Source organism: Brassica napus, chromosome A5, assembly GCF_020379485.1.
Source record: "Brassica napus cultivar Da-Ae chromosome A5, Da-Ae, whole genome shotgun sequence".
NCBI lineage: Eukaryota > Viridiplantae > Streptophyta > Magnoliopsida > Brassicales > Brassicaceae > Brassica > Brassica napus.
Genome location: NC_063438.1, coordinates 25,537,476 through 25,561,915, shown reverse-complemented (window position 1 = coordinate 25,561,915; position 24,440 = coordinate 25,537,476). Strand labels below are relative to the sequence as shown.

Below are 24,440 nucleotides of genomic sequence, written 5' to 3'. Positions count from 1 at the left end.
TAATTTGTCTAATATTTTGTACAAGATATCTTAGTGAAAGAAAGGTAAAAGGCCTCTTAACATTTTTGAACAATATATCAAAATATACAATATTAACTTTGAAAACTAAAAAAAATTCCACTTAATTTTAAAAATTAAAAATAATTTATATCAGAAAATTGTATAAATAAATTCAAAGTTTTAAGCTTATTTAAGATCGTATAATAATAAATATTTTATTATTTATATTTTAGTACGATATAATTTTATTAAAGATATGATAAATAAGAAAAACATGTTAATGTATTTATATAAATCAGAAAAAATTGTCACCAAAATTTTAAATTAGATAAGATGAAGAATAATAGTAGTTTATATAATTTCAAATTTGTAATAGTATTTTAAAAAGTTATTTTTATCTAGTTGTTAGTGTGCCCATTTAAAAGGGTATCACAACACGGTTTGAGTTCCGGAATGAACATATATTTTTTTTTAAATATATATATATATATATAAACGTCGTCTTCTTATCTTATTAACGGTTGAATAACTTCTGTTAGAGTCAATGTAGATTTATGCACGTTTTGAAAAGTTCAAGTAGTTTTTCTTAAATTATACTTAAGTTGAGGCCGGTTTTGGCACTGCCCATTTGTTCGGGTCCTATTTGGCACAACTGAGAGTGTTGGGGTCGAAATTGGCACTTTTCCTCGTATATCAAAACGACGTCGTTTTATCTTGTTAACGGTTGACTAACTTCTGTTAGAATCAATGTAGATTTAGGCACGTTTTAAGAAGTTCGGGTAGTTTTTTGAATTATAATTGAGTTGAGGTCGTATTTGACACTGATCAATTGTTCGGGTTGTATTTGGCACGACTAAAATTGTTGGGGTAGAAATTGGCATTTTTCCCTCCACCACCTAGTAGTCTAAAACGCATGGCATGGCCCAGACTAATTAAGCTTCTGGTTCTAGTTCTATGTTTTTTTCTGCAGAAATGCACCATAAAACCAATTGATTGTTTCATTGTCTCGTCTGATACATATGTGGTGAGAATCATACTACATGTAAGTAGTTTGTATCTATTAACTGAACCAATGAGAATTCTTCTTGGATCAATTTAGGCAAATAATATGCACAGCGTGATACTTTCACAGAATTAAGAAAATGTGATATTTATAGAATTGTATATACAGACGTTCAATGGTAGAGTTATATTATTATTTTCTGTGAAACTAAATTTTTAGAGTATATATTTCTTTCCTCTTTGAAGACATATTTTAAGAGAAAGAAATTCAAAATTTAGAGACAAATGATGGAATTGAAAATGTTGTTCCAATGTCTTTGTTGAATTTTTTTACTTTCCTTATAGAGATGATTTTGTCCGGTCAAAATTAATCAAAGTTTCCATTTAAGTAGAAACACCATATCCGGCTTGCGCGTGAACAAAATTTTCACTACATCCTACATGGCTTGTTTGGATTGGATACAAGGAAAACATCTACCAATGGTTACAAGTTACAACGTACAATGTGGAACATAAAACTTTAACCCACGCGCCACTGTCGTAAAACCCTCTTTTGCTTCATAACTAAAACAACCTCAAACACATCTATTCCCTCTCTCCCTCTCTTTCTCGAACAATGACAATCTCACCGTTACTATTCATTGGTTTGATTTGCCTCGCAGGCGGTGGCTCTCTTCTACCGGCGGCGGAAGCGATATGGTTAACGGTTCCAAGTTCAGGCGAGAGATGTGTCTACGAAGAGATCCATGCCAATGTGGTCGTCGTCGTCGATTACCTTTGCATCGATCAAAATAACATCGGACTTGGTCCCACAGTTGATGTCCGGGTATGTATATTTATACCAATCATTATTCACAAATCACAACCATGCTTCAAATAATTCGTAAAATCACAACCATGCTTAAAAAAAAAAAAAAAGTAATGCTTAGCTATATGTGACAGCGATACATTGGTTTAGGGTTTTTTTCTTAATCTATATATTGAATTGATTCCGGAAACGATTGTTTATTGTTTTTTGGATTATATCGTGATTATTAGTGACATTTAGAAATTATATATTGAAGGCGTTGGTTTAGAAATGATATCTATAATTTTGAGTGATTGTTAGAGGCTTAAACCCAAAGTTTAAATATCTGAATCGAATTGAACCGATTTGTAAAATCACTTGAATGGTCTCCTAAACTGAAATATAGAATCTGAAATACCAATTGGATAGCCGAATGTCCATGCTTACTTAGAGCTATAGTAACGACTCAGTTATATATACATGCGTGTGTGGTGCCTTGGTTACAGGTAAATTCAGCTTACGGGAAAGAACTGTACAAGAAAACAAACGAGACGCACGGTCAGTTTGCGTTTACAACGAGCGAGTCCGGAACATACTTAGCTTGTTTTTTGATACACCACGATCAGACACATTACACAGCCAGCAATAGCACTGCTATCGTCAATATTGACTGGAAGATGGGTATCCAAACCAAAGATTGGGATGCTGTTGCTAAGAAAGAAAAGATCGAGGCAAGTCCTTAATTAATTTTCAATTCATGCATTACTGTTTCGGTAAAAATGTGGTTGAATATAATTTGTTTGCAGGGTGTGGAACTTGAGCTTCGAAAATCTTCTGAACGTATTACTGAAATTAGGGCAAACATTCTCTATCTAAAATTCAGGTGATTTATACTATCATCTCAATTTGTATCTAGTTTGCATCTAAAACTGTCCATCTCTCACGTTTTTTATGAATCGTTTATATATATATATATATATACACATATACACACATCTTTTTTTTTAAATATACATATCTTGATGAACATATAACTCTTTTAACTAAATACAAAGAAGAAAAAATGGTGCAGGGAATCAGCTATGAGGGAGGTAAACGAGAAGACTAACAAGAGGGTTGCGCAGCTCAGCTTTATTTCTTTAGGGCTCTGCCTTATCGTTTCACTTTTTCAAGTTTGGCATCTCAAACGCTTCTTCCTCAAGAAGAAGCTTATCTAACTTCGTTGTGCTATGTTATTTTGAAAAATCTTGTAACCTTGTGCCTTTTCTAGAGGTTCTATAGTCAGGCTCCAGACCAAATCAATAATGAAACAGATGTTTAATTTTTATCAGGATATTATTTGTTATCATCTCACAGAACCTTCATACAAAGAAGCATTCATCGTATATATATATATGCGTACATTTTTTAAAAAGCATATAGCACATCATAGTCACATGTATATGTCAATCTAGTTCGTCTATCAAAAAGTAGACTTCTATGAGTTGTAGTTAGTATTGATGTCAAAGATCTTGATTTTTAGCTTTGACTGGTGCACTCGGAGTGACTTTAATAAGATTTTGGTAACAAATGTTTAAAGGCATCGAGTTTACCAAAAAAAAATTGTTTAAAGGCATCGACAATGAAACACAATCCTGGTCGAGAACAATCCCGATTGGCGTTAATCATGTTTCTCAAGACTTCATTGTCAAAAGCTAGTTATAACGTAAAATTAACAATAACATAAAGCTCGTTTACTTACTGCTATGATTGTCATTGTCTTTAGTTTTTGCTAGTGAACACTGAAATTTAGTTTTTCCCTGGTCAGGTTTCCATCTTGTGGTTACCTGATCCTAAAGTAGCTAACTCATCCTAACCCAAAGTAGACGTACGTGACTTGTTTTTATTATACCTTTTTAAGTTTTGCCTTGTGTTGTAAAACCAGTGTCTTTAAGGTTTGGTCTTTAATTTTAAGAGAACACTCAAGTAAAATCCTTGCTTTACTTTGTTTGGGCACTGCCTGCGACTGAATATGGCTTTAGATCCAAATATTTCGATTTCAGAAGTTTTTTTTTTTTTTGAAACACAAGAACTTTCATTAAAATCATCAGAAAAGTTAGGTGATACAATTAAATGCAATCTCATCTGCAAGACATTGTTTTGCCAAAACATAGGCTTCACTATTTTTCACTCTGGATATCCAGCGAAAAGAGATAGTTTCGAAAAGGCCTGCAAGCGAAATGATGTCGGCTGTGATGCCGTAGATTTCGGTTGCTGTTGATCCTGAGTTCACCGCCTGGATTAGTTGCGTTGAATCCGACTCGCAGCAGACGTTTGCGTATCCTAATCGTTGACAGCTCCAGACTGCTTCACGGAGTGCGAGTCCCTCCGCAATCCAACGGGGAGACGACAAAAGGTGTTGCTGTTGAGAAGGATCGAGTTCGATCGTCATCTGTTATTGTCCAGCCGAGTCCAGCTGTTAGACAATCCTGTCTCCATGCTGCGTCTGATCGTACAATCACACAATGTTCAGGTAAGGTCGCTGTCGCTGAGGTTACCCGTGGTTTCTTCTGCTCCTTGAACTGACTGGCTTCCCATTCTCGTGTAGCTGAAACAGCTTTGGTAACTATGTCCTCAGGGGAAAGCCATTTGTCGTTGAAAATGGTGTTGTTTCTAGCAAGCCAGATCTGCCATAATAGCCAAGGCGCTAAGCAGCTCTTTGAGACTCCAGTTGGGGGTAAGTTGACCTTTGCACACAGGCTAGTCCAACTGCCCAGCCTGTGTGTTGTGTTAGCAAGTCCCGGCCAATGAGCACTCCCCTCCAGCAATGGGATATTGCATCAGTTTCGCTCACAGTCATCAACCCTTCGATTTCAGAAGTTATAACATACAAAGAAGCTGGTAGAGCATATATTCAATAAGGTTATCAAGTAGAAGGCTGCACGCTTTTCCGCAGCAACATTCTATAACAACTCTTCCTGTTCTGTTTCTAGTTTCCATCTGAATTCATTTTTATACACTTAATTTCGAGTATTGAGTCGAGGGAGAGGAGGTTCTCATACAATGGGCTAGACATGTTGATGTCGTTATTGATGAAGCACGACCTCTATCAGCAGGAGTAGGACAATTCATGACATAGCTGGTAAATTCAAATTAGCTCGTACATTCGGCATGGCTAACAAACAAAGAAGCATACGTTATTGAAACATATGTGGCTTGCCGTTTGTACGGTCACACTAGTAATAGTAAATTACTACTTCTTTTTTTAGAAAAACTCAACAAGATTGTAATAATTGTATTGAGTCATGAAAACAGAGTGAAAATTAGTTTTCACTGATACCGGGAAGAAAAACCGATTAAAATAAACTGATGTTCGTTATACACTAGCAGTAACCAACATATAGTGATAACAAATTTTTGATACAAATTACTTAAAATTTATACATTACATATAACAACAAATCGTACTGAGCTACAAAACCCTTTGTACATCGATATAATTTTTAAAAATCACTAATTAAACAAAAAAATAAAACATATATCATGGATTGTGATTTGTTACACAAGCATCTCAATGAAAAGGTGGTCCATTATAGTTTGAGGCCGCACCAGAGGATGTAAACGGCCACAGAAACAAAAAGGGATTTTTTCGACCATTGTTCCCGTCTTCTGGCAGCTCTTTGCGACACACTGGACAAGAATTATGCTGGAATAGCCACGGGACTATACATTCCGAATGGTAGATATGTCTACACGGCATCTTTCTTGCAGACGATCCCATTTCAAACCGGTCTTGGCAAACCGGGCAACACGGATTCAAACCGAGATGCTTCTTCCTGATCTTGATCTTTGGCATGGAGTTGATCACGGTTGGTGAAGCTGGAGGTGGGCCACGGCGGTCTTGAGCTGAAAGCCGGTTAAACAACTCTTGAAAACTCAATTGGTTTTCAAGAACCGGTCTTCTTCTGTTGTTGACCCGACGGCTACGAGATTCTTGAATGGCTAAACCGAATAAATCAAACGGGTTTAGTTCAACATTCTCACAGAGCCTTTCGAGAAAGGTGTTACCGCAGTGACTGCAACCTCCTCCTCTTCTTAGGTCTTCTCCTTGAAGACGGATTCCTCGTCTACAAGTATTACACCAATGCGTGTTTTTTCGGCTAGTCATCAAACCTTGCAAACGAAATGATTATTTCAGACACATAAAATAAAAGAAAAAGCAAATCAAAACATAACTCGAGGAACTATAAGCTATCGAAGCTGATCAGATTCACGATCTATCAGTTAAAGAAAATAAATTGATTAGAGACAAAACTATTAGGAGCTATGAACAATAACTCGTGATAGTGAAACAAAACTATTCAAAGTTCAAACATCTCTTACCCCAATAGAACGAAGCAACAAACAGTCTCGTAAATCTCCAACTACTAAAGAAGATTAAATAGAAGAAATGAAAATTCTGGAAGAAGTCGAAAAGTCCTTTACGTAAAATAGAGTCAAAGGATATGAAAAGTCATACAACGAACGTATCAAGAAACTACGGCAGGAGGGAAAGAAACGTTAGAAAGGAAAAGTTGAAAGGTTTTTCTCTCTCCTCTGAAGTTCTCCTCCTTCCTTTTACCTTATCATCTAGCCGCCAGCTTCGTCGAACTCGTTTTGCTCCGGCGACCAGCGGTGGCGCGCGTGGTCGCCGGAGGCCGCCTCCTCATCTCTTCCTCTTTGCGATTTGCTCCGGTTTGCCTCTCTTTCTTCTCATCTCCGTTTTGCTCGGTTCTGTGGGCGGAGCTCTGGCTCGGGTTATCTAGAGTTGCTCCGGGGAAGTTTAGATCCGTGGCTAGGGGTTCCTGTTCTGGAGATTCGGCACGGCGGTGAGGGTTGTGGGCCGCCGGAGTCGGCTTTTTAGGGTGAAAGCTTTGGTGGTTCAGGCTTTTCTCCTTCTCTGTCCTATTGAAGCTTTCGGTGTTGTTGGCGGGTGGTGTTCGTCGACGTCTCTCTCCTCCAGCTGCGAAGTGGTCTTCGTCGTGGTGAGGAGTCGGGGCTTTCTTTCTTTCTCTTGCTTGGTGTCTCGCATGGGAGGGAAGATCGTACCTGGCTCAAGCGAGGTGATAGATGTCTTCTATCGGTTCGAGCACGGAGGTCTGGTGACTGTGTGGTGGCCGAGCTTCTGTGAGTCCTCGTCTGCAGCTTTCTTGCCGGTTTGAAGGAATGTCGTCTATGGCTTCTCCGTCTTCGGTTGTGGCGGTTGCTCTCTCTTTGATGTCGTGAGCCACTCCTTCGTATCCAGTATGCTCTGTCTCTTGTCTGAGGCTTTGAGTTCTTCAGTCCTTCTTCGTGGGCCGTTTCAACTATGGCGAGTACTCCGGTGTGTTCCCGTCGAAGCGCAGCAGTGACCGGCGGCAGGTTCTCTGTATCCGGGACAAGGCGTAGAGTAGAAGCGTCAGTGTGTCATCTGCATCTTCTTCTCGACGATGGAGACTTGTTTGAACTTTGTTCATCCCTGTGCCAGATTCACCGGTGGTGTGATCCGGTAGAACATTGTTCATCTCTATTGCAGGTTCTGGAGCTGGATTTGGTTGGTGCCTCTTCGCTACCCGTCTTTCAAATAAGTGGTAGGGCTTTCGGGCTGTGTGGGTCTTCGACCTGTGTAGCTCTTGGAGGCTTGTCTATCCTTTGCTCGACCATGGCTGTGCGGGTGCTTGGTCTCGGGTTTTACTGTCTGGCTGTTTTGGCTGTAGCTTAGTTGGTCTACCACGAGCTGTTCTTGGTTGAGCCTTATCATAAAGAGCGGATCATCGGGCAAGCCAAATTCTACCGGGTTCCGACTCTCGATTTCACTGTGGTTCATCTTTTTGCGGCAAGTGGCATGTTTCGACTTGGCGAGGCTTGTGGTTAGCTGTTCAGCTTGTTGTGTCAGTCCCATTCTGGTCTAGGAAGAGTATGTGTTTAGTTGCATTTCATTTCCTCTGTTTCTTGTTTCCCATTGTATTTCTGTCAAAAATTGAAAATTGGTAATAATATCTTAACATTTTTACCAAAAAAAAAAAGAAACTACGTGGAAAATACAAAAAAATATCTACAAGATAAAGAAACAGATGCGTTGATTGTCGGCATTAAAACCGTGTATTTACTACTTCAAAACAGTATAAAAGTTTATCCAAAAGCAGTGAAACTGTTTAGTTAATTATTTTTTTGGAGAGAAAAACTGTTAATTGTTCTTCTCTACATAATTTTATTTATTTGTGTTTATGAAAACCTAATGGAAACTGAGTAACACAGCTTTGACTAACATGTATCATTCAATTATGTAGTAGTTTTTTTTTCACACAACACAATTCAAAATTTCAAGTGAAAACAATGTTATTTGATCGTAATTTGTAGGTGACAAAATAGTTAGCTTTGTGCATTTATAATTAAAAGTGACATCTAACTAACTTAACTTAAAGTGTCACATTTAATGTTAAATTATACTCCCTCCGTTTTTTATTATAAGTCGTTTTAGAGAAATTTTTTTTGTGCCAAATTATATGTCGTTTTCGGTTTTCTATGTAAAATTTATTAATAATTAATGTTGTATGACCAATGGTAATATATCTTATATTTTTCTATTGGTTGAATTGTGGTTAGGTAAATAATTAATGATGTTTTTGTTTAGAAAATATAAGAAATTAATGGTTTTCTTAATCTACGTGCATAGCTGTAAAACGACTTATATTAAAAAACGGAGGGAGTATTTTGATCCGCTCTTAGAAAGGCGGGTATATTTTTTATTTTACATTTTTTTAAAAAGTTAATTTTTATATTTGTATGTTTTTAGTTATATTTGTGTTTTTTTAATAATAAAAATGGTTTAATAATTATATTAAAATAGTTGGACTATACTTTGTTTTTGTTAGGTTTATAAATAGCTAAAAACCTATTAGTCTTTAATGATCCATGGCCAAAGTTAACAGTAATTTTACCTTTTTAGATATTTAATGATTTATTTTGTACTACTAGAAATGGTAAATAATACTCCCTCCGTTCCTAAATGATTCATGTTTTAGAAAAATATTTTGTTTATAAAAGATCCACATTTTACATTTTCATTGTATGTAATAATGAAAAATTGTAAATTTCAAAAACATTAATTGTGTTTACTGAATTTTGATTGGTTAAAAATCATAGGAAATAGCTAAATACAGAAAATCATACATTTATTATCAAAATTTTAAGTGTTTTCTTAATAAGTGTGAAAATTCTAAAACATAGATTATTTAGGAACAGAGGGAGTACTCTATCTATTTTATTATAAGTGTCGTTTAAAATTTTTACACACGAATTGAAAAATGATTAAATATCTATTTTACCTTCTTTAATTTTGTTTGATTTTATCAATTAATAAGCTAAGAATAAAAGTAAAAACTAGAAAAAATTTAATAATTGTATTGACAAGATTATAATAAAATAAAATTTAGAAGCTAAAATTAGACTTAATAAGAAATGGAGGGAATATACAATTTCAAAGTATTCAAAAAAAAAATCTCATCTAGTTTTAGGAAGTGTTACTCCCTCTTATTTTTATGTGTCATTTTAATAAACAAAGAAACATCTAATCTATTAAAAGGGGAATACAAATTTAAAAAATCCCTTAATTTTGCAAATTATTTACAATGGCATGCCACTGAAGTTATTAATTAACCTACTTTTTAGGATTGTTTTTTCCTCTTTAATTAATGAATTTTCAAAATCAAATTCTAACTAAAACAAACATGGAAACAATAATTTAATAAATCTAACTTTTAATATTTTTTGTCCTTTCCTATTTTATTATATATATATATATATGTGTGTGTTTGGAAATAATTAATTATATATATATCGTAATTAAATGCATATATTATAGGAGCATTTAGGTATCTTTTCCGGTACGGATCGGTTTTTTGGATATCAGATTTTTTTGTTTAAAATTAAACTTTGTTCGAATATGATAAATTTTCGGACGGGGTTCGGACTCAGATCATTCCGGATCCAAATAGATTATAAAAACCTAAAAATATCTAAATAATATATGTGTTTAAAAATATCTGTAAATAATTTATAAAAAAATAAAAATTAATAGTCGGACACCCGTGCGGTCAAACTCTAGTAGTTATTTTATTTCCAAATAACTAGATGATTATTTATTTAGTTGCCTAGTTGGGATATCTCTCGGTGAAAAACTAAGGTAAATAGTGGAGGGATAAATAAATAACAGTGGAGGAAAATATAAAAGAAAAAGGAAACGCTACGAAAATCCACCAACATTGATTCTTTTGATCGGAAACGCGTGTTCCACTTTTAAAAAAAAAAAAAATTCCCGAGAAACCGGATTTCGAAATCGGCGACGAGATGAAACCATCGGAGCACTCGCTGGATAACTGGAGAGACTATTTCCGGCGAGGTGACTCTGATATTTTCGGGATCATCAATCACGCCATCATCCTCGCCGCCGCTGATTTCCCGAAGGAGTTCAAATCCAGAAGAGACGGAATCGCTCAGCTTCTATTCTCTTGTAATGCGAGCCGCAGCTGCATCGGATGTGGCCACGAGGATAATAACCACGAGACGGTTGGAGTCTCCGATGATTCTGGTGGAGGTGGCGGTGATGAAGAAGATGAGAAGAAACTGAACGATGATGAGATTGTTGTTGTTGAGGTTATGAGGATCAGAGATATCTTGTTGAATAGAGACGATGAGGTTTTGATCTCTTTGCTTGAATTAACAATTAGAGTTTGTTTTTGGAGGAATGATTCTGATTTTAGTTTTTGCAGTCAAACTCTGTGTTACTACGTTCCCTGAGGAAGCTTGAGTCCATGTCTCTGAGTGTGGACCTTCTCAAGGTTTGTTTCTGCTGCTGATCTTTGGTAAATGTATAATATAGTGCTGTTCGTTTGGTTGACACAGCTACATGCGGCTGCGTCGGCGTCAATTTTTTTAATAAACTCTTGTTCGTTTCATTGACGCCGGTACTACGTCTGCGTCTAAACGCTGCGTCCTCGCATCGATCGCTGAAAAAATCTGCGTCTGCGATTAAAACTGCGTCGGCGTCTACGAAACGAACAACAACTATTTTTATTGACGCCGACTCCGACGCCGAAAACTGCGGCAACCAGACTTATGATGAGAAACTTTTGATTGAAGGATTTGCGTTGTTGCAGGATACTGAAATTGGAAAGGCTGTTAATGGCTTGCGGAGACATGGTTCTGATGAGATTAGGGAACTTGCAAAGGCTCTCTTCGCGTATGAGTTCAATCTTTCTTTTGTGATGTGCTTTAAGCTTTGGTCAAAGAGAATCAAACCAGCTGCCTTTATCCGAGATAGGCATTGTTTTGATCGTTAGGAGATGCGTTTGTGCTTGTTACTTTCTGGTCCCCTGAATATAAGTATTGTCTGTGTTTATGTATGGGATGCTCAGAGAGTGGAAAGATCTGGTGGACCAATGGATGAACAGCGTTAATGAAGTTGCTGGTAATTGCTTTCTCCTCATGTTCCTTAGTCACTGCGAGTAGTTTTTTTTTTTCAAAAGGTTCACAGTACTTGGCTCATGCAGGTGATGAAGGGACGCCAGAGTCTGCAAATTATTCGGTTGTTGATGAAGCAGAAGCCTTTCCTTCTCCTCCGCATGATTTAGATTTTTTGGCTCCTGAGCCTACTGGTTTTGAACTCTCTCAGGTATTATGTAAACATATCTTTCCCCTGTCGTATTTTGTTTTGGGCATTATATCAAGTGTTATCCTGAAAACTTTCTTTTTTTCGTCTTTGTTTTATGCCTTGGGCCACTTGAAGATCTTAGATGGCTTGGACTGCGATGGAAGTGAGTTATTATACTCTTTGCTACTCTTTTCTCTACTTTGAAACTCTTCCTAATCCCCCTTGTGATGTTTTCAGATCCTCGTCACAGTGTGGAGCCTAAAAGAAAAACGATGAGGAGACCCGAGGGTACCCATGAAGCTAATTTGGTTGGGAGGTACAATAAGAATCAACAGACAAGGAGAGAAGAAATTGATGCTAGACCTATGAAGCATTCAGCCACCGTCGAAGACGAGCATAGAAGACAACCAAAGCAAACTAGAGAACAAATGGTACATCCAATCCAAAGAAAACCGATTGTTATTCCTGAGCAGAAGCGGAACTCTCAACAAGATGTGAGTATGAGTTAATAAAGCCTTGATGTTTGCTTCTTTTTAAAGGTTTCTAATATCAATTGCCATTGTTCTTGTTGCTACAAGAAACTCAAAGCTCTGGATCTAGACGCAAGGTTTGAGTTCGCAAAGAGGAAACTCCAAGAGAGCTACCAACAACATGATAAGGGTTAGTCTTTCTCTGTCTCTTCAACATCTCCACTCTTTTGAATACATTCTTGATGGCCATTTTCTTAAAAAATTGACAGCCAAGAGACAGAGGACAATACAAGTACTTGAAACGATTCCAAAGCAGGGTAAAGCCCATAAACCACAACTTAAGAGACCCGTGCGAAGGTAGTTCCATTGACCTTCGGGTGATATTATTCTATACAGTCACTATGATGACCAGTCAGAGCTTATTGTAGAAAACAAAAGTGCGTTTGACAGATCCAACATAACCTCTTAGGACATATCTTCTGTTTCTTTTTTTTTGTCCTAACTTTATTGGTACTTCCGGTCAAGTGAATATTCGGTTTGGTCCGGTTTTGTGACAAGTTTGAACCTCATAATGGAAAAGCAAAGGGTTACATTTTATATTGTTTGAGCCTACGTTACATTTTATGACACACTGCCTTGGAACTTCAAGTCCACTTGTTGCTCTCCTTGTGACCCTCCAAAAACATCCCCTAGAAACTTTGCAACAACAGATATGAACTCGTCTGGCTTTTCCTCTTGTGGAAGATGCCCACATTTCTTAATCACTTCGAACACCGATCCAGGGATGGCTCGTGACAGCCTCTCTGCGTTCCATGCTGGCACAATCCGGTCCGTATCTCCGGTGACAATCAGAACTGTCATCAACATGGAGAAGAAGTCATCATGTTAATGAGAAAAACATTTGGTCTAATGAAAATTGCAGGTTTGTTTAACGGAGTCAGAGATGTTACCAGGGCATTTGATTTCTTGTAACCTTTTCGACAATGGAGGTTTCTTCTCTGAGCCATTGTTATCCGTTAATGTAGCCACGGTGAACTCAACAAGAGCTTTGTCCCATCCCTTTGCTTTTAGAGGCTGTTCTTTTGCACCAAATACAACATGAGAATGCAGAAGAGATAAATAAAGGGAGAAGCAGAGGAACATCACCTTTGTATAGCCCTGAACGACGTGATCCGTCACTTGTTTTGAGTCATACCAAGCGTTTCTAACAGCTGTTACTCCAAACTTATTGATTGCCATTCTCACCTAATGACGAAAACACATCAAGTAAATAACCTTTTGAGGTTCTCTAGAACCATGAAAATGAGAAGGTACCAGCATGACTCCAAGATATGATCTGAGGAAAGCTGCCAAAGCTTTCTTGTAGAGAGAACTCAGCATACTCGCCATTCCTGTTAGAACTGTCGAAATTGCTCCTATAATGACTTTGCTTAACTCAACTAAAGTCCCTAGAAACTTGCTCCTGGGACCATTTTCGCCACGGTTATCTCCAGCACCAGCAGCTGTGTTGACTGGACGAGGAGCGAATATAGCTGGAGCAACGAGAATGAGTGCAGCAACACGCTCAGGAGCTTCAAAATAAGAATCCACAGCTACAAGACAACCTGCAGAATGCCTACAACATATGAAAAGATTAAACACTTTAAAGAAGAAATGCGAAGCGTAATGTAACATACTAACTTACCCTACAAGAATGGCCTTCTCGGAAGCAAGAAAATCGATGAAGTACAACGTGGTTAGCACTGAATACACCATGGAGTACGGATTCAACGGCTTTGCATCATTGGTAACACCACTAAACGGGTGAAGGATCCGAGAAGTCAATCCAAACGCGGGTCTATCAAAGGCGAGGACTTTCGAACGGACAAGGCGAGCTAAAGGCTTCATAACTCTGTTCCAGGAGAACACAGAAGCGCCAAAGCCGTGTAAAAGAATCATTGGAAACTCGACTTTTGGGGTTGTTCCTTGAGCATCGACGCTTGTGATGGGAGCATCATCAGAGATTGTCCGTGGATCAAACACTTTGTGGTGTATGTTAACACCTTGAAACTCACAGAAACAGCTGTCTGGATCAGCTAAGTTTATTGGATCCTGCTCTGTTTCAGTTATGGTCTCCTCTTTGGTCTGGGCTCCACCATCAAGAAATTGATCTGAAAAATTTATGAGTACATTTTAATAAGGAAGATAAGTCCAAGAACAATCCAAAGTATAGAACTTTGTCTTAGAAACTTTGAGAAGAAGCTAATGAGTAAACAAGCAGTAGAAAGTAAGGAACAATCTTTGATGTGTATAGGGTTAAGACCTGGGGAGCCAGAGAGAGAAGGAGAAGCAGCATTGGAGACGATGAAACGTTTAGCCGGACGGCGAAATGATTGGCCGGAGATTAAGCAAGACATCTGAAAGTTGGTTTTAGAAGAATCTAAACTAAGCTTTGCATTGAAAGATAAGGAAGAGGGAGTTATGATACTCTGCTTTGGTTGGTGTAAGAAGAAGATGCGTGTGGTGGTGTTTAATAAATTCATTGTTGGCTCGTAATTACTAGACGGATGATGATAAAGCAAAAGTACAAAAGCTTGAGTTATAAATAATGTTTCCAGATTGTGTTCCGTCTCTCTCTCTTTTATAAATAAAATAAAAAAAACTGTGAATTTCTGAGTACACTGGACGAAGAAGAAGGACCGTAACGTCAAAAGCCCACTCTCACCTCCGTTTTGTTGCCACGTGGCTCTAATACGGAACTATTGTTTTCCATCCAAAAGCTTTATTTTTTTTGTCAAAGACAACAAAAGAAAGTATTCATTTATTAATATCCACAAGAAACTAGAAACTGAGAAGGGTACACGGCATACAGGTCGGTCCGGTTTAGGTTTACCAAACCGGTTACCAGTTTCACAGAGAGTATAAACGTGAACGGGTTACAAACACTTATTCAAAAGGTTCACCACAACACACGAAAAGCATTTATGCAAGAAGCTCTCCGATTCTTAGCCCCTCCACTGATCCTTCTTGTTCCTGATTTCTCTGAGAGTATCGATCGGTGATTTGCAACCAAGTTTCTCCTGTACAAGAACACATTGAGACAAGAGTTAAAAGATCGATATCAGCTATAGAACAGTGATAACTTGATAAAAATTTGAATAGGATTGGTTACCTGTATCTCAGGATTATTAACGCGCATAAACGGGTTTGTTTCGAGCTCTTCTTCCAGCGTTGAAGGGATTGTGGGAAGGTTCGCTTGGCGCTGTTGACGGGCCCATGATAGCTTCTGCTGTATCTTCTCGTTGTTTGGTTCCACAGTTAAAGCAAACTCCAAGTTCTTCACGGTGTACTGAGGCAATCATAAGAAATATATATAAGGGTTTATTCAGTTTATATAGAGACTTCGAACTCAAAATACGATATTATGAAGCTGTTGTTTCTTTTTGTTACCTCGTGGCCACAGTAAACCTGGGTCGGTTTAGGTAATGAAGCCAGAGTCACACACAAAGACTGATGCATCTGTTCAGCTGTCCCTTCGAAAAACTTCCCACAGCCAGCAACGAACTGTATAGCATCAAAGTAAATACAGTTTCTATATGGAATCATGATCTGTTCTTGATATTATATGGAACAAGAGCATCCCCAGCTGGTAATGTTAACACTTACAAGTGTATCTCCAGTGAACACGGCTGGGGTTTCTCCATCTTTGCCAGTGACATAGTAACTAATGTGACCCTTGGTGTGACTGAAACATGCAGAAAATATATAAGAAGGATAAATTAAAATAAATGAATCCAAGTTCATAAAAAGAAAACATACCAAGGGGTGTGAAGAGCTAATATGTTAATATTTTGACCCAAAGACAAGGTGTCACCATTATCGACAGCATCAGTGCATCCCTTGACCTTATCCAGAGAGCCTCCATAGACTTTGATTCCAGGTACCAGCTGCTTCATCTTCTCGTTGCCACCAGCATGATCCCTTAAAGAACCCAACAATCAGAGAATGACAGGTAAAAAAAAAAAGAAACTTTCCCTACAAAACCCAATTTATCAAAGACTAAGAGACCAAGATTAATCAGAAAGCTGAGAGATTTAAAAGAAACAAGAGAATCTCAAAGATGAATGATAAAGTTGCTGACTTTAGGTAAAAGAGAGGGAAGAGAGAGAGAGAGAGAGTTACGAGTGGTGATGCGTGGTGAGGACGAACTTGATCTTGGCGTGGTGATGCTCAGCCGACTGAATCACTTTCTCCGGTTCAACTGGATCCACAGCCGCCGCGTCTCCGGTGCTCTCATCGATTATCCTGTCAAAATCGAGAGCCGAATCAGAGAAGGAAGGAATGAAACTGAAGAAAAACGATACGACGTCGCTTACAGATACGAGTAGTTGTCTTGTAGACAGGGAACGTGGAAGATCTTCATCGTCTTCTTCGATTTGATTCGATCGTCGTAATCCTCGACAAAGTTTACTCCTTTGAAGTAGGTGGTGATGGTAGCGGTTCGGTTAACCAATTTTCGGTTTGTACTAATCGAATCGAATTGAACCAAAATCGTAATTTTAACCGGTTTGTTTATTTTAGGTTTAGTTCAGGTGAATTGTTGTCGGAAGAAGTGAAAAAAAAAGGATGGGGAAGCAGCCTGTGAAGTTGAAGGCGGTGGTATACGCGCTATCGCCGTTTCAGCAGAAGATAATGACAGGACTTTGGAAGGATCTCCCTGAGAAGATCCACCACAAGGTCTCTGAGAATTGGATCAGCGCCACTCTCCTCGTCACCCCGGTCCTCGGAACCTACTGGTAAACTCTCTCTCTCTCCTCTTCTCCATCGATTGGTCAACGAGTCTTTGTGAGATGGTGATTGTTCTTCGATCTAGCTATTGTTCGAGATACCGTAGGCTTTTGATGTGTTCGTTTTCTATGATTGGTCTCCACGATTAGTTCCCTAACCTTGTTCCTTTGTCTGAAAAGACTAGTTAAAGTTTGTCTCTGTATTATAATCATCTTCCGTGCTTATTAACAACCTTCTTCGTTATACACAAATGAAACTAGGTATGCTCAGCAATTCCAGGAACAGGAGAAACTAGAGCACAGGTTCTGAAACATCAAGCCAGTCCTCTACTAGTGCAATTATTTAACTTTAGTCTGAAGCCATTTCCTGTAATAGAATCTTCCGAGTCAGTTGCTGTCATAAATGTTTTGGTTCATGACAATCACTGTTGATCTACATCTTTCTTAATATGATATAGACAACGTTTGGCTTCACATTATGACTTTTTTTTTACAATCATGTTTCATATTCTCCACACTGATATTGACAAAAGAAACAAAAAACTGCACGCGAAAGAGAATAACAAGACCAACATTTGATGCGTGTGCCTCAAGACGGCTCCTCTCAACAGTTGTATCCACATTCCTTCACATCCGGTCCAATAAATCTAGACGTAAACGGATCGACCCGAATCCACAACAAGGAGAAAATGGACGAAAGAAGCACCGACCAGACCACAATAACGGTCGGAGTCCGGTTCTGTCTCCCCATCAAACCCTTGAGGAACGGGTACAAGTGAACAATCACCCAAAACGCAAAGAAGAGCTTACCAAAAAGAGGTCCCCAAGTCTGATACCCACTGTTGAGCGCGTAAGAGATACCCGCAACCACTCCCACAAGGTTTATAATCAGCAGAGTCGTCGGCGGGATCAAAAGCGTCGTCCATTTGATCAAGTAAAGCTCAGCCGAGTCGCCGTTTTCGTCCGAGGCTTTTGATGTGACTGTGAAGTTGGTGTCTATACCGACGAGCACTTTGAGAAGTCCTTGGACGAGTGCAAACAAGTGAGCTGAAACACCGCCAATGACCCAAAACTGCTCGTTTCTCCACCACTCGTCTATACCCACACCACTCCATCTCATTTCAAGCACACCCGTGGCAAAAATCGAAAGGAAGAGAGAAAGAAACCATACGCTCGCCAAGTTACTTATCTACAAACATTTTCACACCATTTGCTTAGGCCATTGAGATATGAATAAAAATTAAAGATAAAAAAAAAAGCAAACCTCAGGAATAATGAATTGGTTGGTGAAGAGACAAACGGCAGGTAATGTGCAATACATGAGTAGAGGAATGGATGTGATTGGGTAGATCGTGGTGTTGACATATGCAAACCTCTCAAGAAACTTCAGTCTCCCTCCATAACCATACCATATTGGACAATGACGACTAAAGAGGATCTCTATTGAACCTAAAGCCCACCTAAGCACTTGGTTCAATCTATCAGAGAGATTAATAGGAGCAGATCCTTTGAATGCAGGTAGTTTAGGCATACAGTAAATCGACCTCCAGCCACGTGCATGCATTTTGAACCCGGTGAGGATATCTTCTGTTACAGAACCATAGATCCAACCAATCTAAACAATACCACCATACAGAACCTAACATGTCAGAAAATCAATCCTGGATATGTAACGAAGCATACAAGTGTAAAAGAGTAGAAGAGAGAAGATACCTCAGTTCCCCACTCTGTTGTGTCCTCATATCCACAGCTAATGACATGGATAGCTTCTTTGAGAAGGTTTTCTGGAGTAGCATAGAGAGGAACACCTCCATTTTCCATTAGTGTTGAAGCAACAAAAATATCTGATTGTCCAAACCGCTTCTCCAGACGCATTTGCGACATCAGGAGGGTCTTGTCATCATCTAAACCAGGAGCTGGTTTTGCAAAATGTGGTACAGTTCAAGATATTTCTGTGTTAGACTAACTGTATAAATGCCAAAAGAAGTTTACCTTCAACACCCTCTTCTATATCACCAAGGTTGAATACAGGAACAGTTGAGTCAGAGTGCTTGCTAGAACCCTTTCTAGATTTAGAATCCTTCTTTCTAGATACTACACAAAGTCTAGATAACACACTTGCTCTCTTGTGTTTTGGTTTAACTGGAGGTTCATAACCATATAATGCAGTTCTGTTGAAAACACAGCCAGTTCCCACATATACAGGTCCTTGGATCCCATCTAAGCCTCTCAAATTTATCTGAAGAGCATATCTCATGATGCCAAAGTTGATAATATTTTTGCTAAGATGAAAAAGTGACAACTTACATCGAAAAAGACGGTGTTCCGGTTAGCATATCTATCATTCTTGTCAATGCCATCAAATCTCTGAGGGAACTGGACATAACAAACTTGCTTCCCAAGTTCAGGGTCCATTAGGAAACACATAGCTTCTCTCAAGGCCTTGCTGTTATTTATGTAATGATCACAATCAAGATTCAATAGGAAAGGTCCATTAGTAAGGACTGCTGAAACTCTAACCTGTCCAAGTGAAGAGAGTATTGTTCATTAGATGCCAAAAATAGAAAGAAAGAAAATGTCATTGATGAGAAACCTACAAGTGCATTCATAGCACCAGCCTTTTTGTGGTGCAGGAAACCTGGTCTCTTCTCTCTAGAAACATAGACCAAACGTGGAAGCTCGTTGCCCTCTGCATCAAGTCCACCATTTTGTCCTAAGAAAACCTGCAATTAACAAATGATATTACAAGACCATCAAGTCTCACTTCTAATAACCAAATGAATACTTTTTATCCGAAATATTTAAAATTATCTGTATTATCTAAATTCTTATCCGAAAAAAACTGATAATTAGTTTGGAAGACACAATTTTTTTACTTTTTAATCCAAATTAAACGAAGAACCAGAACCGAATGGGTAAGATCTAAAATTACTTTGGAGATTATCCGGTTCCCAATTTTGTTACCTGAACCAAACCAACGATCGAAATAACCAAACCGAAACCGAACCAAATTTTCTAAATACCCGAACGGATAGAACTGGAGCTGAACCGAGAACCGAATGTCCAAGGCTAATCCTAACATTCATATTCTCTCTAACCTGGATCATTCCTGGATGGTCCCTTGTGTTGTTTCCAGGCCATGGCGTACCATCTTGCATGACCCAACCTTCTCCAGGGACTTTCTGAGCCTTGGAAACAAGTGCATTTATTCTGATCTTGAATCTCTCATACTCCCTCTACCACATACATAACACATAATCAATAATAGCATATGCCAAAAGGTAACTTACATACAAAAAAACATACCTTCATAGCTCTGCGATCCTTGACAAATGATGGATGAACTTTATCTTTCAAGTAATCAACTTTCAAAGCAAAGTACCATTCTGGTGCTCGAGGCTCAATGCTATACTTGTTGCAGAAAGGTACCCATTTTCTAGCAAACTCTGATGTCTCTGCTAGTGACTCAAATGATAACATAGCAGCACCATCGTCAGAAACATAACAAGACACTTTATCCACCGGGTAATCTACTGCCATGATAGAGAGTACTGTATTGGCTGTCACCAGAGGTGGCTCCTTTAAAGGGTCAACAGTACTCACAAAAATGTCCACAGCTGCTAACTGTGATGGTTCACCTGCACGATCGTACCTACGATGAATTTAAGGATTAGAAGTAAATCAAAAAAGATAACAGACACAAGGCAGTGAGTTAGAGCTTCAGAGTAGTTATAACCAATGTTCAATAAATAGTTAGGCTGTAACTAGACCCTCTGTAGAGGACTAGGATTATTCAGGTCTAGGTTTTATTGATTTATTATATATATATTTTACATTTATACAAGATATTTTAGTTTTGGATTTAATTATATTTTTATTTGGTGAGTTATCAAAATTAAGTATACAAAACAAAAGAAATCAGAATTTTTTTAAATTTTTTTACGAACATTAATTGTTTAATTTAATAGATTTGGATTAATTTAGATAAATTTTGAATGATTTTAAATAGTTTAAACGAATTTAAATAGTACAAAGCGGATTTTAAGAAAATCTTTGCCGTCTAGGTGCAGCTCAAACCGATTTTTAGAACCACGGTTAGAACATACCTCAGAGAGAGTCTATCGAGGTATGTTTCTCGGCTAACAGGGAACCACTTGGGGAACTGATCAAGAATCCATGATATAGCAAACCATATCTCACAAATCACTGATACTAACCATAGACCAAATGCATTTGGCACTGGATTCGTGACACGGTAATGTAAGAAGAGACATAGGATTATGAGCCTCAGTGTTATAACCAATCTGTAAGGGTTTATCTGTGATGATCGAATCGATACTTTCCTTGAAAGAGGCTGCCTCGCGGCTTCATCATTCCTACACCAATTTAGAAAACATTATTATTCAACACATCGACTTAACTAGGAAAGAGATAGCAAAAGAAACAGGTACTCACAGCAAAGCCTCATCAACGGAGACATTAGTGGTGGCATCAGAATCATATACACCCCTTTCAGAAGCAGATTGAGATCTCACAGGACTGAATCTGTTCTCCTGCTTCATTTTCCACCCTTCAACCCTCTCCCTCCAGGCTGCATTGCGTAATCCGGTTGAACCAAGATCTTTAACAGGATCCACAGTCCTTCTGCTTGCTGCAAGGGAAATTAAATAGAGTTTTTTGTGTTAGCCAAATTGAGAAGCTAGCTTTAAGTAAGTATTCATGTGGGGGTAAAGCTGCTTTTCCACCGGCTGTAGTAGAAGATACAGATTGGCCTTCAAGTGAAGCAGCAGAAGACTCTCTAGAAACCTATCAATAAAGTAAAAAGACAAAACTCAGATCCCAACACATAACTCAAGCTGGATAGGCATGATGTGAAGATGTTATGTTAATGCCACAAAGAGAAGGAATAAATGTCTTACCTCTAATTTTCTAATGAGACGAGGAATAGGATTTGGAGAAACCTCTTTGTCAGAATCAGAGTGGTCAACCTCTTTCCCTTTCCCACGTGTAAGATTCCATCCAAGCATCTTCTCTGATATCTTCTCCTTCTGTGAGTTTTCTGTATAACTAAATTCACTAGCACTGTCATCAGCAAAGCAATCCTCGTCTTTATCTCCAGGAATGGCAGGACTACCTAGACTCAATAACACAATGATACAAACTTTAAGTTCACAGAAGATAAATAAACACTAAAGAAGAATCAAAGTGTACCTTTGTGTCTCTTGTATTTGTGCTTGCACTGAGGACAAGACTGGTTTCCATATCTCCTTTCATACTCGTAGCAAGGTCTACAAACTGAGAACGAGCAGACATCACACGCCACGAAGGGATCTCCATTCTCAGCTCTTCCAACGTTTTCAGTACATATCTTACAAGTCTGCTCACCAGCTGAGTTACTCATCAGCTTCACGTTTCTCCTACGTAATGTATGAGTAAGACACAAACACACACATGCACATGCACTCTCGGTCTCTTCTCTCTCTGTGCATTCACTCTCGTACAAGTAGATATTTATAGAGGATAATTGGCTTTGCTTGCAAGCTGCAACCACTCCACATTGTCACCTTCACACTGTCTTCTTCTCCACTTACACTCTTTGCTTCTTTTACTCCACTTACCATTGTCAAAGTGTAATTACGAATTTAAAATTCATTTGATTGTGTAAAGACTCTAAACTATTAAATTCCAAATTAATACTAAACATTTAATTAAATTGAGTTTTCGTAACGCAAGATAAAATTGAACAGAAACATTTAATTAGATTATTTTTAATAAACATTTTCTCCTTTATTAAATATTTTATCAAACCGGGTTAACAAACAACACACAATCCTTTGCTCTTAAATATTTTTTAGATAGTGGAACCAACAGAAACGGCAGCTTTGATGAGTAAACCAAAGAGCACAAAAGGGTTAGAGAAGAAAGGTGAATGGTCACTGTCCACGTCGTACGCTTCTCTCGGTGGCCACTTTTTCATCATCGCCTCCTGCTGCTCCGGTTTCATCACCCGGTCGTGCAACGTCTTGATGTACACGCGCGGCACGCAGTCCTCCACTTCTTGTCCTTTTTCTTCAACCTTTGCTGTCGTTAGCGCCAGAACCGGACCTGGTCTCATTAGTAACGCAGCCAACGCACATTCCTTGACAACATTCATAAACAAAAACGGCGAGCATAAGGACAACAGATTTGGATTGTGAGAAAAAAATATCTGATTTGAAACCTAGAGAAATAAAATAAAATAAAATAGAAAATACCTGTTGAGGACTCATGTGGTAAAGGAGCTTTCGACGGTACTCCGGTTTGATAAGGGCACTGGTCGGAGGATGCTTGGGTCCTAAACCGAAACCAAGCTCATAGACATCACCATGTTCTGATAGTTCAGGTACTCCCTGTGAAAGAACAACAAAACGTCACTCACAAGTTACCTTCATTTTAAAGTAATTTTTTTATTTATTTAATTACATCTTTCAAATCTTCATCGGTCTGAAACCCGAATTTGAGCATTGTAGCTGCAATATAAACAGCTAGAGAGATTTTCTTAGGGAATTTATGTATCGAGCTCGTTACGCTTAGCCCTCCTGCACTGTGACCCACAAGTATCACCTGATGACAAAACATAAAACAGAGGAAACAGAGTGAGTTTGCTTAGGCTTCAAGAATTAACTAAGTTAGTTTTTTAGTTTTCTTTTGTGTGTGTGTCTGACCTGTTCTTGTTCGGGCAAGGAGGAAAGGAAGTCGGTGAGTGGTTGGTTGTATTGGTCGAAGGAAGTTAGAGAATCGGCAGAGGAAGGATCGATGCCGGAGGATTTGAGGTCGATGCAAGTGACGGTGAAGCCAGAGACTTCCATGAGACATTTGATTTTGTACCAGCACCATGATCCTAAGCTTATGCCGTGTATTAACACGAAGTGTGGTGGTTTACTTCTTGGTTTCAAGACTAGGGTTTCTTCTTGATTCTCCTCCGCCATCAGTAACGCCGGAGATTTGATGGGATTTCTTCTGCTTGGTGCTTTGGGTGTTTTCTTGGGGGTCTTTGTCACATATGTCAAGCGCATATATAGTGGATTTTTTTTTTTTACTTACTGTGTAACGTTTCAACATTAATCAGTAATTATTTTATTCTTATGAAATGATGAAATATCTATTGACTTTTCATAGAAATTTTATCCAGTTATAATAATATAACATAAGTTGAAGGAATTAAAAATAATAACTAGCTTAATGCAGCTTAAGTAGAATTTTTAGGGCAATTTTCCTTCTGCAGCTTATTTTCTAGCTCAACCAATTCTGTTTTTTTTTTAATGTTTGTGGTTTATTAAACAGTTTTTGCCAAAAAAACAACTGATAAGTTTATTTGGTAAAATATCTCAAATATCTAATAGAATAAAGCAATTAAAAAGTGATTTTTTGGAAAAATATTACAAAAAAAAATTCAAGAGATTTATGGAAACGGATAATCTTCTCCCATCAAGTTAACTCTGGTATTTTGTACATTTCAAAATTTCTGCTTTTTCTTTATGTATATCTTTTTTTTCCAAATGTATACTTACGTATGTTGCGATCAATCACCACCAATTTTAAGAAAATTAAGGGAAGAAGAAAAAGTCTATATTTTTTTTTTTTTTTTTTTTTTGCTAAATGGTAAATATCATTTCAGAAATGAATTGTTGAAGCTTACAAAATGTGATAAACAAACTATAAGACTTCTAAACACATACTTCCATGGCAAAAAAAGTAAAAAACATGGAAGCAGAATCAATCGAATT

At 38.1% G+C, this 24,440-nt stretch overlaps 8 protein-coding genes and 1 long non-coding RNA gene across 9 annotated transcripts; 4 read left to right on the top strand and 5 right to left on the bottom strand.

Moving 5' to 3' along the window:
- Positions 1 to 771: 771 nt before the first annotated feature.
- On the top strand, positions 772 to 3,116 carry LOC106345568 (transmembrane emp24 domain-containing protein p24delta6). Its single transcript, XM_013784749.3, has 4 exons — positions 772 to 1,828; positions 2,296 to 2,520; positions 2,596 to 2,672; positions 2,862 to 3,116. Exons 1-4 carry the CDS (start codon positions 1,619 to 1,621, stop codon positions 3,004 to 3,006), a joined length of 657 nt encoding a protein of 218 aa, XP_013640203.1. The 5' UTR covers positions 772 to 1,618; the 3' UTR covers positions 3,007 to 3,116.
- Positions 3,117 to 3,835: 719 nt separating this feature from the next.
- Positions 3,836 to 5,105, top strand: LOC111215762. Its single transcript, XR_002664635.2, has 2 exons — positions 3,836 to 4,301; positions 4,377 to 5,105. It is a non-coding gene; the product is annotated as an uncharacterized LOC111215762 (long non-coding RNA).
- A 64-nt stretch (positions 5,106 to 5,169) lies between these two features.
- LOC106452626 (probable E3 ubiquitin-protein ligase RHC1A) lies at positions 5,170 to 7,923 on the bottom strand. The gene is made up of 2 exons (XM_013894785.3): positions 6,152 to 7,923; positions 5,170 to 5,941 (listed from the first exon to the last, which is right to left on the bottom strand). Exon 2 carries the CDS (start codon positions 5,934 to 5,936, stop codon positions 5,340 to 5,342), a length of 597 nt encoding a protein of 198 aa, XP_013750239.2. The 5' UTR covers positions 5,937 to 5,941; positions 6,152 to 7,923; the 3' UTR covers positions 5,170 to 5,339.
- Positions 7,924 to 10,036: 2,113 nt separating this feature from the next.
- Positions 10,037 to 12,505, top strand: LOC106452630 (probable mediator of RNA polymerase II transcription subunit 26a). The gene is made up of 9 exons (XM_013894788.3): positions 10,037 to 10,483; positions 10,558 to 10,626; positions 10,945 to 11,027; positions 11,203 to 11,255; positions 11,338 to 11,459; positions 11,574 to 11,601; positions 11,676 to 11,932; positions 12,017 to 12,098; positions 12,178 to 12,505. Exons 1-9 carry the CDS (start codon positions 10,136 to 10,138, stop codon positions 12,267 to 12,269), a joined length of 1,134 nt encoding a protein of 377 aa, XP_013750242.2. The 5' UTR covers positions 10,037 to 10,135; the 3' UTR covers positions 12,270 to 12,505.
- LOC106452629 (2-hydroxy-6-oxononadienedioate/2-hydroxy-6-oxononatrienedioate hydrolase) lies at positions 12,455 to 14,562 on the bottom strand. Its single transcript, XM_013894787.3, has 6 exons — positions 14,211 to 14,562; positions 13,593 to 14,058; positions 13,223 to 13,523; positions 13,055 to 13,153; positions 12,859 to 12,982; positions 12,455 to 12,762 (listed from the first exon to the last, which is right to left on the bottom strand). The coding sequence occupies exons 1-6, from the start codon at positions 14,428 to 14,430 to the stop codon at positions 12,530 to 12,532; spliced, it is 1,443 nt and encodes a 480-aa protein (XP_013750241.2). The 5' UTR covers positions 14,431 to 14,562; the 3' UTR covers positions 12,455 to 12,529.
- A 124-nt stretch (positions 14,563 to 14,686) lies between these two features.
- Positions 14,687 to 16,502, bottom strand: LOC106452633 (hydroxyacylglutathione hydrolase cytoplasmic). Its single transcript, XM_013894792.3, has 7 exons — positions 16,264 to 16,502; positions 16,070 to 16,192; positions 15,707 to 15,868; positions 15,554 to 15,632; positions 15,338 to 15,451; positions 15,060 to 15,236; positions 14,687 to 14,967 (listed from the first exon to the last, which is right to left on the bottom strand). Exons 1-7 carry the CDS (start codon positions 16,308 to 16,310, stop codon positions 14,893 to 14,895), a joined length of 777 nt encoding a protein of 258 aa, XP_013750246.1. The 5' UTR covers positions 16,311 to 16,502; the 3' UTR covers positions 14,687 to 14,892.
- LOC106452635 (cytochrome b-c1 complex subunit 8-1, mitochondrial-like) lies at positions 16,469 to 17,148 on the top strand. The gene is made up of 2 exons (XM_013894794.3): positions 16,469 to 16,683; positions 16,936 to 17,148. The coding sequence occupies exons 1-2, from the start codon at positions 16,514 to 16,516 to the stop codon at positions 16,982 to 16,984; spliced, it is 219 nt and encodes a 72-aa protein (XP_013750248.1). The 5' UTR covers positions 16,469 to 16,513; the 3' UTR covers positions 16,985 to 17,148.
- Positions 17,130 to 22,302, bottom strand: LOC106452631 (cellulose synthase A catalytic subunit 3 [UDP-forming]). Its single transcript, XM_022719823.2, has 13 exons — positions 21,886 to 22,302; positions 21,594 to 21,808; positions 21,420 to 21,480; positions 21,130 to 21,325; positions 20,781 to 21,050; positions 19,981 to 20,326; positions 19,773 to 19,910; positions 19,272 to 19,397; positions 18,982 to 19,194; positions 18,667 to 18,913; positions 18,388 to 18,590; positions 17,939 to 18,289; positions 17,130 to 17,863 (listed from the first exon to the last, which is right to left on the bottom strand). Exons 1-13 carry the CDS (start codon positions 22,073 to 22,075, stop codon positions 17,279 to 17,281), a joined length of 3,141 nt encoding a protein of 1,046 aa, XP_022575544.2. The 5' UTR covers positions 22,076 to 22,302; the 3' UTR covers positions 17,130 to 17,278.
- Positions 22,303 to 22,413: 111 nt separating this feature from the next.
- LOC106452632 (methylesterase 17) lies at positions 22,414 to 23,775 on the bottom strand. Its single transcript, XM_013894791.3, is given in 5 exon segments — positions 22,414 to 22,813; positions 22,929 to 23,063; positions 23,137 to 23,277; positions 23,379 to 23,750; positions 23,752 to 23,775. Coding segments are annotated over 5 exon segments (960 nt in total). The 3' UTR covers positions 22,414 to 22,525.
- Between the last annotated feature and the right edge of the window lie 665 nt (positions 23,776 to 24,440).